The following is a 16,066-nucleotide window of genomic DNA, read 5'->3' on the forward strand; positions in this document are numbered from 1 at the left end:
TAGAACTAAGGAGAAAATTCCTGACAGAACAATGAATGAATCTGTGGAACAGTCAGCCACCAGAAGTTGTGAATGCTCCAACGCTGGAAGTTTTAAGAAGGTGTTGGATACCCATTTGTCTGAACATAAAAACATTGAAACATAGAAGAGTGACGGCAGAAAAAGACCTCATGGTCCATCTAATCTGCCCTTACACTACTAGTGTTGTTGTTAACATTTATCACAAAACAGTTTAATGAAAATATAGAATGAGTTAGAATTATAGTTTATTTCTTTGGTCTAATATGTATTGAATATACAGTGATCCCTCGAGTTTCGCGATCTCGATCTTCGCGAAACGCTATATCGCGATTTTTCCACCGATGACGTCACTCTCTTCCTTCCTTTCTCATCTTTCTTTCTCTCTCTCTCTCTCTCTATCTTGCTTCTTCCTCTCTCACAGTCTCTTCCTCCCTCTCTCATCTCTTTCCTTCTCTTTCTCTATCTCTCCCCCTCTTGCTGGCGGGCGGCGGGTGGGCGGGCAGGGGCATCAGCGAGGAGCCGGGGTTTCCCCTTTGCGTGGGCGGCTGGGAAACCCCGATCTTCGTCTGCTCGCTGTTGCTGCACCGAGCAGATCAGCTGCTGGGCGGCCGAAGGAACCTTCCCTGGGTCTTCCTCCTCTTGCTGGCGGGCGGGCGAGTGGCAGGCATCAGCGAGGAGCCGGGGTTTCCCCTTTGCGTGGGCGGCGGGGAACGCAAACTCCACCATCTACGCATGCGCGGCCATAGAAAAAAAGGGCGCGCATGCGCAGATGGTGTTTTTACTTCCGCAACCCTACATCGCGAAAAATCGATTATTGCGAGGGGTCTTGGAACAGAACCCTCGCGATAATAGAGGGATCACTGTATTATCTAAATTCTCTTTAATGCCTTTAGCTATGTCACCCTTTACAACGAACTATAGATGTTTATGTTGTGTTTGTTTGCTTTTTTTTTCTTTTTGTTTGTAAGTCGTTATTTGCATTTCTCTTTTTTTAATGTATATAGTGAATAAAGGTTGGTTTTTTTTAAAAAAAAGAATGGTGTTGGTTAGTAGCTTCCAAGAAGGGAACCCCTTCAGTTCCTCTAGTTTGGTATGATCCATGCAAATAACTCCCACTGGTGGCAAGTGAGAAAGACTCATTCTTGTTTTGACGGGGGAGAAAACAGCTGAAACACTTTCCCCAGCTGATAGACCGGAGGGAACAAGAGATCTTTATCAATGGTCCTCCGGATTCCCCTTCGCAGGAGTGCCAGCTTCACTCCTGACCACCAGCCTGGGGCAGAGGTCTCCCCTTCTGCCCCTGTGAAAATGGAAGCCAACGTGGTGATCCTAGGAGCAGACAGCGTGGGAAAGTCAGGTAAGTTGGCGACAAAACTACTGCTGTCCGGGGCTGTGAAATAATCTCTCTCTGCTGTAAAAACAAAACAAAACCAGAAACCAAAGTACAGGAAGAAACTTGCAAACATGCAATGCAAGCTTCGGTTGTGCAGGGTATCAATGAAAAGTGAAAGTTGCCCTGCCCAGAAAGGGTAGGCAGGTAAAAATACAATGCTGCAACATTTAATGAGTGGATTAAACGTTGCACATTTACATGGGGCTAAACAGTTCTCTCGCTTCGTTAACCAAACACACATTACTAACTGGCTTGTCAGATTCTCCCTGCAGAAGAGCGAAAGGGAATTAAGGTGGGTGTTTCACAATTCTGATCTTCGGCGCAGATCCATTGCAATTATCTGCATGGGTGAGCCCTGTGGAATCCAGGGATCTTATGCCCAGCCTGGATCTCTTAACCTGCTGAGCTGAGATGTTACTATTATTATTATTATTATTATTATTATTATTATTATTATTATTATTATCATCCTCATCATCATCATCCTCATCATCATCATCCTCATCATCAATACAACACAGCAAACGAGATCACTATGCTGGATTTCGTATTTCATCACCTGTCGGGCGCTTCCCAAGAACCTAGGACTGTGTGATGTAGTGGCGAATTATGTTTGCCGATCCCAGTAAAGCAGCCTTTTGCAATTGACAGATGGAGATTTCGTCAATTCCGATGGTTTTCAAATGTCCGCTGAGATCCTTTGGTACTGCGCCCACCGTGCCAAGTACCATTGGGACCACTTTCACGGGCTTATGCCAGAGTCATTGCAGCTCGATTTTTAGATCTTCGTGTTTCACTAATTTCTCTTGCTGCTTCTCCTCAATTCTGCTGTCCCCTGGGATTGCGATGTCGATGATCCATACTTTCTTTTTCTCCACGATCACAATGTCTGGTGTGCTATGCTTCAGAATTCGGTCAGTCTGAAGTCGGAAGTCCCACAGTAGTTTTGCTTGCTCATTTTCGACCACTTTTTCGGGCTTATGATTCCACCAGTTCTTTGCCACTGGTAAATGGTAGTTCTGGCACAAGTTCCAGTGGATTTTTTAAAAAAATTATTATTATTATTATTATTATTATTATTATTATTATTATTATTATTATCAGGGCGGCTCACAGAACACAATACAAAAACAATATATGTACAAATCTAATAATTAAAAACCATGAACTAAAATCCCATTACATTAAAAAGCAGTCAATAACTCAATCACATCCACACATAACATTTAATGGTCAGAAGGGGAGGGGGCATAATCTAACTGCCCCATGCCTGGCGACAGAGATGGGTCTTGAGGCTCTTGTGAAAGGCGAGGAAGATGGGGCCAGTGCAAACCTCTGGAGGAAGCTGATTCCAGATTATGGTTGGATTTGCACGTGATGTTCTTTTTATAAGTGGCCAACCTTAAGAGATCTTCTAGTCCAACCCCTTGCTAAGGCAGGATACCCTTACACTACTTCAGACAGATGGTTATCCAACATCTGCTTTTAAACTTCCAGTGTTGGAAGATTCACAACTTCTGGAGGGAAGCTGTTTCACTGGATAATTGTTCTAACTGTCAGGAAATATCTCCCTTGATCTAAGTTGCTTCTCTCCTTGTCCAGCTTCCTTCTTGTTCTACCCTCAGGTGCTTTGGAGAATATGTTGACTCCTTCTTTGTGGCAACCCCTGAGATGTTGGAGTACTGCTATCATGTCTCCCTTGGTCCTTCTTTTCATTAAACTAGCCATGTCCAGTTTTTGCAACTGTTCTTCATGTGTTTTAGCCTCTAATCCCCTAATCATCTTTGTCACTCTCCGGAGATCTGGGAAGGCACGGGTGGCAGAAAGTGAGGAGAAAAGTAACTCCTCCCAGGAGCATGCGCGCACATTTCCCGCAAGGAGGGCAGACCCGAAAACCAGCTGGAGGCGCATGAATGCGAGGTGGACCTGAGTTGAGAGAAATCTCAGGTGCCAACAGAGAGGGCTCCGTTTGCCGCCTGTGAATCTAGAGAGTGCTGAAAACATTTGATTCTATAAAAGTTTTAGTGTTCTTTTTAATTGAAAATTACAAGATCTGCATGAAACAGTAAAAAAGAGGGTAACGTGGTTAAGGTACAAAGGTAAATGTTGAGGACATGGGTCTTTAAATATTTGAATTTCATTATTATTATTATTATTATTATTATTATTATTATTATTATTTTATTTATTAGGAAATAAATTGACTTACAGCTATACATTAAATTACATTCAAGAAAAAGAAAAATTATACATAAATAGAACAAAGAAAGGAAAAATGTTGAGGACATGGGTCTTTAAATATTTGAAATTATTATTATTATTATTATTATTATTATTATTATTATTATTATTATTATGAAATAAATTGACTTCCAACTATACATTACATTACATTCAATAAAAAGAAAAATTATACATCAATAGGACAAAGAAAGGAAAGAAAGGGGACAAAGAAATTATGTTAAAAACAAGATAGATAACCTTGTTCTCTCTTTACTAAATTATTTTTACTTATATCTTTCTAAATCTTTACAATACTTCATATCATTGCCTTAAATACTTTCAAATTCATTCTGCTCTATTAATCTATTATTAATTGTTACTAGTACATTGTATTGATGGTAAAAAGAAAAATATCAAAGCTAGTTACAATTTATTTATACAATTTGTTCTTAATCGAATAAGTATAGCTCATTTTTCATAACTAAACAAACATTAAAATCATTCCTGGTTATCTGTAATCTATCCTATCCAAACATGTTTCATCTTAGTTTCTTTAATGTCACCTCAATGTTTATTTATTTATTTATTATTTATTTATTTTATTTTGTCCAATACACAATGAGGGTTTTAGTGGGTATATATACACACACACACACACACACATACATACATACACACACATAGTAAAATACATGATGAAGGTTATAGAGGAGATACTCATAGTAAAATATATCTAAGAAAGAATAGAAAAGAAGATATAGTAATAGAACATATCAATTAAAGAATAAAAGAAGAGATATAACAATAGAAGAAAGGTATAGGAGATATAGGAGAGCAATAGGACAGGGGACGGAAGGCACTCTAGTGCACTTGTACTTGCCCCTTACTGACCTCTTAGGAATCTGGATAGGTCAACCATAGATAATCTAAGGGTAAATTGTCGGGGGTTTGGGGATGACACTATGGAGTCCGGTAATGAGTTCCACACTTCGACAACTCAGTTACTGAAGTCATATTTTTCACAGTCAAGTACAATACAATGTGTTGTATTAAAGTTGTTTATTTCTTGATTGTTTGCAACCAAGAGGAGCAGCATACAAATCTAAATAATAATAATAATAATAATAATAATAATAATAATAATAATAATAATAGTAATAATAATTATAATAATCGCCGCTATATCACGCAGTCCTAGGTGCTTGGGAAGCACTCGACTGGTGATGAAATACGAAATCCAGCTAAGTGATCCTGTTTGCTGTGTTGTATTGACATAATAATAATAATAATAATAATAATAATAATAATAATAATAATAATAATAACAACAACAACAACAACAAAACAATAACAACAACAACTATTATTATTATTATTATTATTATTATTATTATTATTATTATTATTATAATACCATCTATCTCATATTTTGTAGAAAACTGAATTTGATTCAGAAGCTGGGTTTTATTTTTAATGTGGGAGGGAAAACAGCTTCCTGGTGAATGATAACCTCCTTTTCCACCCCTCCTCCTGCCCCATCTGTTCTATATAACAGTTTTAACTCCCACTTTTTCTTCACAGCTCTGACGGTGCGTTTCCTCACCAAAAGGTTTATTGGGGAATATGGAGACATGGGTGAGTGTGGATCTTTGCACAATTTGGGGCTGGTTAATCATCTCTTTCATCCTGGGAGTGGTGGGTGATGGATGGACCATTGAAATGGGCCCCCGCAAAGAAACCTACCAGAATATCTTTTGGGTACAGCAGTGTTTCTACACCTCGGCTGATTTAACATATCTGGACTTTAACAGCCTGGATTCCCAATCAAATCTGCTGGCTGGAGAATTGTGGGTGTTAAAGTCCACACATCTTAAAATAGCCAAGGTGTCAGTGTCCCAATAAACATCCCAGAAATAAATCAGAGTCTAAACCAGTGTTTCTCAACCTTGGCAGTTTGAAGATGTGTGGACTTCAATTCCCAGAATTCCCCAGCCAGCGTTGGGAATTCTGGGAATTGAAGTCCACACATCTTAAACTGCCAAGGTTGAAAAACACTGGTCTAAACCTTGGCCTTCTTCCAAGTTCCAATTTATTAACAGAGCCATCTGGGTTACAAACTGTAGTCAAACTGATACTAGCTTTTCCTACAGTTCTCCACCCAGGTTAAGGTTCATCCCTCATCCCCACCCCCACAAGTTCATCACATGGACCACTCCAGTTTGTCTGAATGTCCACAGTCCTCCCCTGTACTTCCAGCTGGTGCTGAACAAAGGATGACCTTGAATCTTCTGGAAGGAATTTGTTGTGGCTCATATTTTTCCCCTTCGTGTAACCACCCCTCCCCAGTTCCCACAGAACTACTCTAATTGTAGCAGGCCAAAGTCTCTAATTCAAACGACAGCTTGGGCCTGACACAAGGTTGAGCTAGTGGGGGTGATAGGATAGAAAGGAAATTTGAGATTCATAAGGACACAAATAGCAAAATAAAAATGATGCCCTACGTTCTCTTTAGCCTTGATTAAACCAATCATTTCTTTTGATTAGCATCTATGGCATTCAGAATAGAATAGGAATGGGGACAGGACAGAATTCTTTCTTGTCCAAGGGTGATGTACAAGGAATTTGGAAGGGACCTTGGAGATCTTCTGGACCACTTTTAGAATTTTTTTTTGGGGGGGGGGGCATTTCTTTTGCTAGGATTTTAGCCATCACTTTTGCTTTTTAAAAAAAATTAGCCATCACTTTTGCTTTTTTAAAAAAAATTAGCCATCTCTTTTGCTTTTTTTTTTTTTAAATTAGCCATCTCTTTTGCTTTTTTTAAAAAAAATTAGCCATCTCTTTTGCTTTTTTTTTTTTAAAAAAAATTAGCCATCTCTTTTGCTTTTAAAAAAAAAAATTAGCCATCTCTTTTGTTTTTGTTTTTAAAAAAATTAGCCATCTCTTTTGCTTTTTTAAAAAAAAATTAGCCATCTCTTTTGCTTTTTTAAAAAAAAATTAGCCATCTCTTTTGTTTTTTTTTTTTTAAAAAATTAGCCATCTCTTTTGCTTTTTTTAAAAAAAATTAGCCATCTCTTTTGCTTTTTTAAAAAAAAATTAGCCATCTCTTTTGCTTTTTTAAAAAAAAATTAGCCATCTCTTTTGCTTTTTTAAAAAAAAATTAGCCATCTCTTTTGTTTTTTTTTTAAAAAAATTAGCCATCTCTTTTGCTTTTTTTAAAAAAAATTAGCCATCTCTTGCTTTTTTAAAAAAAAATTAGCCATCTCTTTTGCTTTTTTTAAAAAAAATTAGCCATCTCTTTTGTTTTTTTTTTTAAAAAAAATTAGCCATCTCTTTTGCTTTTTTTAAAAAAAATTAGCCATCTCTTTTGCTTTTTTTTTAAAAAAAATTAGCCATCTCTTTTGCTTTTTTTAAAAAAAATATTAGCCATCTCTTTTGCTTTTTTAAAAAAAAAATTAGCCATCTCTTTTGCTTTAAAAAAAAAAATTAGCCATCTCTTTTGCTTTTTAAAAAAAAAATTAGCCATCTCTTTTGCTTTTTTTTAAAAAAAAATTAGCCATCTCTTTTGCTTTTTTTAAAAAAAATTAGCCATCTCTTTTGTTTTTTTTTTAAAAAATTAGCCATCTCTTTTGCTTTTTTAAAAAAAATTAATTAGCCATCTCTTTTGCTTTTTTTTTTAAAAAAAATTAATTAGCCATCTCTTTTGCTTTTTTAAAAAAAAATTAGCCATCTCTTTTGTTTTTTGTTTTTTTAAATTAGCCATCTCTTTTGCTTTTAAAAAAAAAAATTAGCCATCACTTTTGCTTTGTTAAAAAAAAAAATTAGCCATCTCTTTTGCTTTTTTTTTAAAAAATTAGCCATCACTTTTGCTTTGTTAAAAAAAAAATTAGCCATCTCTTTTGCTTTTTTCAAAAAATATTAGCCATCTCTTTTGCTATTTTTTTTAAAAAAAATATTAGCCATCTCTCTTGCTTATTTTTTAAAAAATTAGCCATCTCTTTTGCTAGGACTGAGCAACACCAAATTAAACAGCACAGTAATTGACCAAGATCACATAATACTCTGAAGTGTTAAATGATTATTTTAAGATCACAGTGGGTATTTTCGGAACACTTGAGGTAGAATCTAAACAAATCCAGGCCAATTTAACCAAGCCATTAGCAAGCTTTACCCGTCTTGCCCAAAAGGAAAATAACTCTCATTTTAAAGCAATACCCCCCCAAAGAGGAAATTAGGCTGGAAAAAACCCAGGTCTGCTTCCATATGTCATCTTCAGACCCCTTCATGTTAAAGGAAAATTATTGAGGTAAAACATGTTCAGATAAGTGCACAATAATTATGGGAAGCTATAAGCAGGGGTGAAATTCAGCAGGTTCTGACAGGTTCTGGAGAACCGGTAGTGAATGGAGATTTTGCAGTATCCTTTCCCTGGAGTGGGGAGGGAATGGGGATTTTGCAGTATCCTTCCTCTGCCACAGTCACTAGTTTGTCTTTGGCTAAATCCTATTTCTCTTTCTTAGGGTTGCTGTTAAAAATAAAATGACACAAAACACCTTGGCACTTGGATCAGACACTCCAGATTTGTAGGAGGTAGATGATAGATAGATAAATAGATAAATAGATAGATAGATAGATAGATAGATAGATAGATAGGTGGGTGGGTGGGTGGGTGGGTGGATGGATGAGTGGATGGATGAGTGGATGGATGAATGGATGGATGAGTGGATGATAAATAGCTATAGATGATGAAGATAGATAGATAGATAGATAGATAGATAGATAGATAACAGATGGACAGACAGGCAGACATGCGGACACTGTAGATAGGTGGATGACAGCTACCATAAAGATAATACGCACATAACACATTCAGTACATGCACATATAGTAAGATATTATGAATGAAAGCAAATGTATATGTTTGTGAGTGACATAGGGGAAGGTCTAGTAGGGAAGGTTTGCCTATTTGCCGATGACTCTAAAGTGTGCAATAGGGTTGATATTCCTGGAGGCGTCGGCAATATGGTAAATGATTTAGCTTTACTAGATAAATGGTCAAAGCAATGGAAACTGCAGTTTAATGTTTCCAAATGTAAAATAATGCACTTGGGGAAAAGGAATCCTCAATCTGACTATTGTATTGGCAGTTCTGTGTTAGCAAATACTTCAAAAGAAAAGGATTTAGGCGTAGTGATTTCTGACAGTCTCAAAATGGGTGAACAGTGCAGTCAGGCAGTAGGGAAAGCAAGTAGGATGCTTGGCTGCATAGCTAGAGGTATAACAAGCAGGAAGAGGGAGATTATGATCCCGCTATATAGAATGCTGGTGAGACCCCATTTGGAATACTGTGTTCAGTTCTGGAGACCTCACCTACAAAAAGATATTGACAAAATTGAACGGGTCCAAAGACGGGCTACAAGAATGGTGGAAGGTCTTAAGTATAAAACGTATCAGGAAAGACTTAATGAACTCAATCTGTACAGTCTGGAGGACAGAAGGAAAAGGGGGGACATGATCGAAACATTTAAATATATTAAAGGGTTAAATAAGATCCAGGAGGGAAGTGTTTTTAATAGGAAAGTGAACACAAGAACAAGGGGACACAATCTGAGGTTAGTTGGGGGAAAGATCAAAAGCAACATGAGAAAATATTATTTTACTGAAAGAGTAGTAGATCCTTGGAACAAACTTCCAGCAGACGTGGTAGATAAATCCACAGTAACTGAATTTAAACATGCCTGGGATAAACATATATCCATCCTAAGATAAAATACAGAAAATAGTATAAGGGCAGACTAGATGGACCATGGGGTCTTTTTCTGCCGTCAGACTTCTATGTTTCTATGTTTCTATGTACACATCCCACGATATTGTTGCAGGATCCAATCTGGGTCAGTCACTGGGATCCCCCTGGGGTTTTGTCTTGGGAAGCTTGTTGGAGCCCATCTTCAGGGAACCCTTCTCGGGCAGAGAGCGGCTGCTGTTGTGCGTGGGGTCTTTAGAGTGCCTGCTGTGTCTCCCCCCCCCCCATCCAAACAATCAGGGCAAAACCCTCAGGGCTTGGGCAAACGCATGCGGTGTGTGTCAACCTCTCAGGCTTTGCTCTGTGGAGCTGCCCTTTTATGACACCCAAAGCTGCCTGTGGGGGACGGAACTCTTGCGAATGGCTTGCGGCAACTTGAACTTTCTGCTCTCTCCCTGCCCAGAGTCTATCTACACTCACAGTTTGGCAGTAGAAGGCAAAGAAATTCTTTTCCACATCTGGGACTTTCCTTGCTCGCAGGTAAGAAAACAAGGATCCCTATAAATAAGAATCTGTGTCTGGATTGGTGTGCATGTATAGTCCAATATAGTTAAAATCCAGTGTAGTTATATACCGTATTTTTCTGAGTATAAGATGCAACATTTTCCTCTCTAAAAGAGGCTGATAATTTCGGTGTATTTTATATTCTGAATGTAACTTTTTGCCTCCCAGCCCTAACTAGCTGTTAACAATCTTCCCAGCTCTTACCTTCCAGGCTCTTTCATTGTCTTGCTCTGTGAAGAATGTTTTCCAAGCCCTAAGTCTTTGCAGGGTTTTTTTTTCCATTGCTCTAACTTGCTCCAAATAAATTTCTTTCCATCCCTAACCAGGTGCTAACGATGTTCCAGATCTTACCAGCTTGCAAGCTCTTTCATTGTTACTCTCTGTGAAGAATGTTTTCCAAACCATCTTTGTAGGGGTTGGTTTTTTTCATTGCTTTACTTGCTCTGAATGTTTCTTTCCAGTCCTAACCAGGTGCTAACGATGGTCCCAGCTCTTACCGGCTTGCAAGCTCCTTCATTGTTACTTTCTGCAAAGAATGTTTTCCAAGCTCTAAGTCTTTGCAGGGTTTTTCCCCTGCTTGCTCCGAATGTTTCTTTCCAGGTGCTAACGATGTTCCCAGCTCTTACTGGCTTGCCAGTTCTTTCATTCTCACTCTCTCCTAATAAAGTTTTTTTAAAGCCCTAACCAGGGGTTAAAACAATGTGCTGAAGCTGACCAGACTAAGGACAGACTAAGCCAGATGAATATCTGCTAAGCAGATTCCTTTCCCTCTTGTCCTCCCCAAAAACTAAGGTTCGTTTTATACTTCGAAAAATACAGTAGTTACCATTGAATAACAAAATACATGCCTAATAAAATCATTCTCCCACCCCCCTCCGTCCTGAATTGTTGCTTTTGAGCTAATGACCATTTGAAAACTAATAAAGGAAATATATATTTGATAGGATTGTGCATTGCTTACGTTTTAGAAGAGGGTTTTTAGAATACTGTACATGGCTGCACAAACGCAAAACTTTTTTTGGTAACTCGTTTATTTATTTATTATTTATTATTTGGATTTCTAGGCTGCCCTCCTCCGTAAACTCGGGGCGGCTTACAAAACAAGAATAAATACAAAGTAGAACATGTAATGTTAAAACTCATCTAATCTAAAAACAATTATCCATCATTCATTCCATCCCAATTATACAAAAGGCCGGACCAGGGTACTGATGCTCAACGGCCCCAAAGGTGAGTTTTTAAAACCTTAAAAAAGGCCAGGAGGATGGTGGCGATACGAATCTCTAGAGGGAGTTGGTTCCAAAGGACCGGAGCTGCCACAAAGAAGGCTCTACCCCTAGGTCCAGTGATTGGCTCCTACTGGTATGGTCAGGTCTGCAGAAGCGATAGAAAAATTGAATTGTTTTTCTTTTTTTCCCTTCTGGGCTCTGGGTATCTTTTTCCTATCGCAGTAAATGAGGTTGAATGTGTATAATTTTAGAAGAGCTGTGCGTGTGTGTACGTACACATACAGTTTATATAGTAGATAATGTATATTTTTCTGTGCTTGTGTGTAATATGTACGAACACATGGCATATACATAGAATTAAATAGTATATTTTGGATGTTCGGTAATAGTAAATAGAGAGGGAAATTGTCTCTCTTTGAGGTGAGGAGAGGCCAGGCACCCTAACCCAAACCCTTGACATGAGTGTCGTCAAGTTGGCCACCTTTAAGCCAGTCACATGACCTTGAATCCACCCCCAGTCACATGATCATCAAGCCACTCCCACCTGGTCACATGGCTGGCAAGCCACACCCACAAAATAAGCCACGCCCACAGTGTGGTAGTAAAACGTTTTGCTGCCTAGGTCCCGCCAGGCAGCATAGCTTAGCTGACGGGACCTGAAGTAGACCAACTCTGTGGGACCTGATGAGTCGCTGGGATTCATTAAAGCATCCATGCACACATCAGTCTCGGAAAAACATGGGTTTCCCTAAAGAGTTCCAGATGAGTGGTGTGCTTGTGCTCCCACACATTCCAAAGCAACTTATCTTACATCTAAGGCCCTTGAGTTGACATACATAGTTCTTCGCTATCAAAGTATGGAAGAATATAGGACATGATTAAACAGCTTCATGCTGGTTGGTTTTGTAAAAAGAAAAAAGAAATTCCTTCCATTTGCACCTTTCAAATGGAGAATGCATTGTTATCTATATGCCTCCTGGCTACTTCCCGAATATTTTGCTTTAATTTTGAGGTCAGTTTTCTTTTCAGTTCAAGCAACCACACAAAGGTATGCTGAGGTTTAACTCCCAAAAAAAAGAAAAGGCTTTTGGGGAAGAAAAGGTGAGAATAAAAACTGGGTTTGGCTTTTAATTTAAATTTAATGAAAATGAAATTGCATCAATTAAGTGCAATTATGTGAATGTTTCTGATGCAATCGGGAATTTTCACCTTCTGACATGTTATCATTTGGCAGATCCTTTGGGAAGGACGCTGGGGGCCAGATCCAAAAGTTTAGACAATTGGATTCAGTCTGGGAACATCGACTCAATGTGGTTCTCTACGTTTTAGCTAACATAGATGTCTCTCACACCAGCAGTAAGGGCTGCAAATTTTTTTACTACCACACCATGGGCGTGGCTTATTTTATGGGTGTGGCTTGCCGGCCATGTGACTAGATGGGAGTGGTTTGACAATCATATGACCAGGGGTGGCTTCAAGGTCATGTGATTGGCTTAAAGGTGGCCAACATGACATCACTCATGTCAAGGGTTAGGGTTTGGGTGCCTGGCCTCTCCTTGCCTCAAAGAGAGACAATTTCCCTGTCTATTTACTATTACCGAACCTCCAAAATAGACTATTTAATTCTATGTATGTATGCATATTACACACAAGCACCCAAAAATATATATTATCTACTATATAAAGTATATGTACACACACACATGCACAGCTCTTCTAAAATTATACACATTGAACCTCATTTACTGCGATAGGAAAAACAGACCCAGAGCCCAGAAAGGAAAAAAAGAAAAAAAATCAAAATTTTCCCACTGGTTCTGCGTACCTGACCATACCTGTAGGAGCCCATCACTGCACACCAGACCTTATTTTGGAAGAAGTTGTGTTTTCACATTGCACCAAGCCATAATATGATTTGCTGGTTTGTAATTATACACGTTGTGCCAATTTTATTCAGCGATTGTTGTTATTTTCATGCAGTCTCCCAGAAAGTTCTGTTTATTTTGGATAGTTTTTACTAGTCTATCTTTTCTAAGGGTCTAGGAGAGCCAATGACATTGTGATAATATTTGTGCTGAACTGCACAAATGGTTCAACTTTTATAATACATGTGTATTTGTCCAAGTGCTCTTCCAGAATTTTTGGTATGACACCAGTGCATCAAAGGTAATTGGCATGGCTGCTTTGGTTTTCCACAAAGAGTTGGTTTTCATCGGAGAGGGAAGGCATGCAAATCTAAATAATAATAATAATAATAATAATAATAATAATAATAATAATAACAACAACAACAACAACAACAACAATGACAATAACAACAACAACAACAATAATAATAATAACAATAATAATAATAATAATTATTATTATTATTATTATTATTATTATGTCAATACAACACAGCAAACGAGATCACTATGCTGGATTTTGTATTTCATCACCAGTCGGGCACTTCCCAAGCACCTAGGTGTTGTGGTTCAGCCTGGGACCCCTCCGGGAATGGCTGATTTGCTGTCGGTGTCCGGCTCAGAGGATGAGGACCAGGAGGGGCAGACTGATGAAGAAGCTGAATCCCAGGCTGAAGATGAAGGACAGCCAGAGTTCCACCAGGGGGAGCTCTCCCCAGCAAGCAGCCTGGATTCCCTGGGGGAAGATGCTAGTGACTTCATAGATATGCGACAGAGGAGAGCTAACGAGAGAAGAACGCAATTGGCCAGATATTTCCAGCATTAGGGGTCGCAGCTGGGTTTGGGTGTGGTGCTTGGGAAAGGATAAAAGGCGGCCCCACCCTTCCTGGCTTGTGGAGTTTTATCTTGGAGATTCGTGAGACCTGTTTGTGAACTTTGGTGGCTACAATCCTGGTTTGTGCCTTGGACTCTTGAAACCTTGGGGGGGGGTGCCAGCAAGAAGCTTTTGGAATTGACTGGACATCAGGACCCTGTTGTAAAGTATTGTAACCTGTCTGCTGTGAAGACAGGTTTTCCTTTGTGCTTATTTTTTCCTGCTATAAATTACTTTTGGATTTTACCAGAGTGTCTGGCTATTTTTCAGTGGGTGTGGAGGTCTGGGAAAACCCAGACAGAACACCTAGGACTGCATGATGTAGTGGCGAATTATGTTTGCCGATCCCAGTAAAGCGGCCTTTTGCAATTGACAGATGGAGATTTTGTCAATTCCGATGGTTTTCAAATGTCCGCTGAGATCCTTTGTCACTGCACCCAGCGTGCCAAGTACCACTGGGACCACTTTCACTGGCTTATGCCAGAGTTGTTGCAGCTCGATTTTTAGATCTTCATATTTCACTAATTTCTCTATCTGCTTCTCCTCAATTCTGCTGTCCCCTGGGATTGCGATGTCGATGATCCATGCTTTCTTTTTCTCCACAATCAGGATGTCTGGTGTGTTATGCTTCAGAATTCGGTCAGTCTGAAGTCGGAAGTCCCACAGTAGTTTTGCTTGCTCATTTTCGGCCACTTTTTCGGGCTTATGATCCCACCAGTTCTTTGCCACTGGTAAATGGTAGTTCCGGCACAAGTTCCAATGGATTATTATTATTATTATTATTATTATTATTATTATTATTATTATTAATATCATCGTCATCATCATCATCATCATCATTATTATTATTTGCTCAAATAATTACGACTTTTTCAGTCCAACCAATCTATTAAACAACTGTTGAAAACGTTACGTCTTTTCTTATTCAGGAGAAGTCAGAGGAGAACTCATCCAAAGACAAACGCATCCAATGGGCGGATGGCTTCGTCTTGGTCTACAGCATCTGCGATCGCTCAAGCTTCAACAGCGTCCAACCCAAAGTCCAGTTCATCAAAGCTGCCAAGGAGACCCCAAGCCAGGAGAAAGTGCCCATAGTTATCGTGGGAAACAAGCGGGATTTACACCACCACCGGGAGGTTTCCAGTGAGGAAGGGCGACTTCTGGCCCTCTCCATGGACTGTGAATTCTACGAGGTGTCAGCCGCCGAAGCCTATCATGGAGCACTCATGGTCTTCCATGGCTTAGCAGAACGCATCTGCGAGGCCAAGCTGGCCCTGAAAAAAGGCACAGGGATACGCAATATTGTCAAGAGTGTATCCGCTGTCTTTGCTCGGAAAAGAACAGACTCCATGTGAAATAACAACAACAACAAAAGCAAACCTTCTATAAACACTGTTGGGAGAACATCCTGGGTTTTCCCCTCTGTTATATGGGCCGAGCGGAGCATGGATTTTGCTGATGTGGGAGTCAGCCTCCTCATTTCTGCTCATCCTGCAGGAGAATCAAGCCATTTTGGGTGCAAAATAGAGCCCAGGGGTTGCAGTGGGTAGGGTGCAGTATTGTAGGCCACTAAAGCTGACTGCTAGATCTGCAGGTCAGCGGTTCAAATCTCATCACCGGCTCAAGGTTGACTCAGCCTTCCATCCTTCCGAGGTGGGTAAAACGAGGACCCGGATTGTGGGGGGCAATATGCTGGCTCTGTTAAAAAGTGCTATTGCTAACTTGCGGTAAGCCACCCTGAGTCTAACTAAGGAGAAGGGCGGGATAAACATCGAATGAATAAATAAATAAATAAAATTCCTGGGTCTCTCAAAGGAAGGAAGTGGCCCACGCCATTCTCTCCATGCTGAAACACCAGAAGAAAAAAATTTGCCCCAGAGAAAATTAACAACTTGCCCAAATCCACCTAATAAGTTGGAAATGGAATTTTGGAATCCCATGTGAGGGTATTGTACTAGTATTGTACAAGCTCTAGTACTGTAGTTCACTTTGATATTTACAAAGAGCTACTATATGGATGGAACATTGTTTGTCTCCTATATAAACAGGGCTAAGTCAGAGTATATCTAACCCAGTGATGGGCTACCAAAATTTTTACTTCCACACTGTGGGCGT

General features: G+C 39.3%; 2 protein-coding genes across 2 annotated transcripts in view; both read left to right on the top strand.

The window, feature by feature from the left end:
• The first annotated feature begins 1,185 nt into the window (after window positions 1-1,185).
• LOC139173589 (ras-related and estrogen-regulated growth inhibitor-like protein) overlaps window positions 1,186-16,066 on the top strand; it is a 15,601-nt gene continuing 720 nt past the window's right edge. Inside the window, exons 1-4 of the mRNA XM_070763573.1 lie at window positions 1,186-1,378; window positions 5,219-5,272; window positions 9,841-9,917; window positions 14,881-16,066. The exon at window positions 14,881-16,066 is cut by the window's right edge and continues 720 nt beyond it. Of these exons, the coding sequence (XP_070619674.1) occupies window positions 1,240-1,378; window positions 5,219-5,272; window positions 9,841-9,917; window positions 14,881-15,306 (696 nt within the window). The 5' untranslated portion in view covers window positions 1,186-1,239 and the 3' untranslated portion in view covers window positions 15,307-16,066. The remainder of the gene's footprint in view (window positions 1,379-5,218; window positions 5,273-9,840; window positions 9,918-14,880) is intronic.
• Window positions 15,397-16,066, top strand: part of LOC139173202 (uncharacterized) — a 2,465-nt gene continuing 1,795 nt past the window's right edge. The window contains exon 1 of the mRNA XM_070762812.1: window positions 15,397-15,497. Within this exon, the coding sequence (XP_070618913.1) occupies window positions 15,397-15,497 (101 nt within the window). The remainder of the gene's footprint in view (window positions 15,498-16,066) is intronic.

This window comes from Erythrolamprus reginae, chromosome 10 (assembly GCF_031021105.1).
Source record: "Erythrolamprus reginae isolate rEryReg1 chromosome 10, rEryReg1.hap1, whole genome shotgun sequence".
NCBI classification, from domain to species: Eukaryota; Metazoa; Chordata; class Lepidosauria; order Squamata; family Dipsadidae; genus Erythrolamprus; species Erythrolamprus reginae.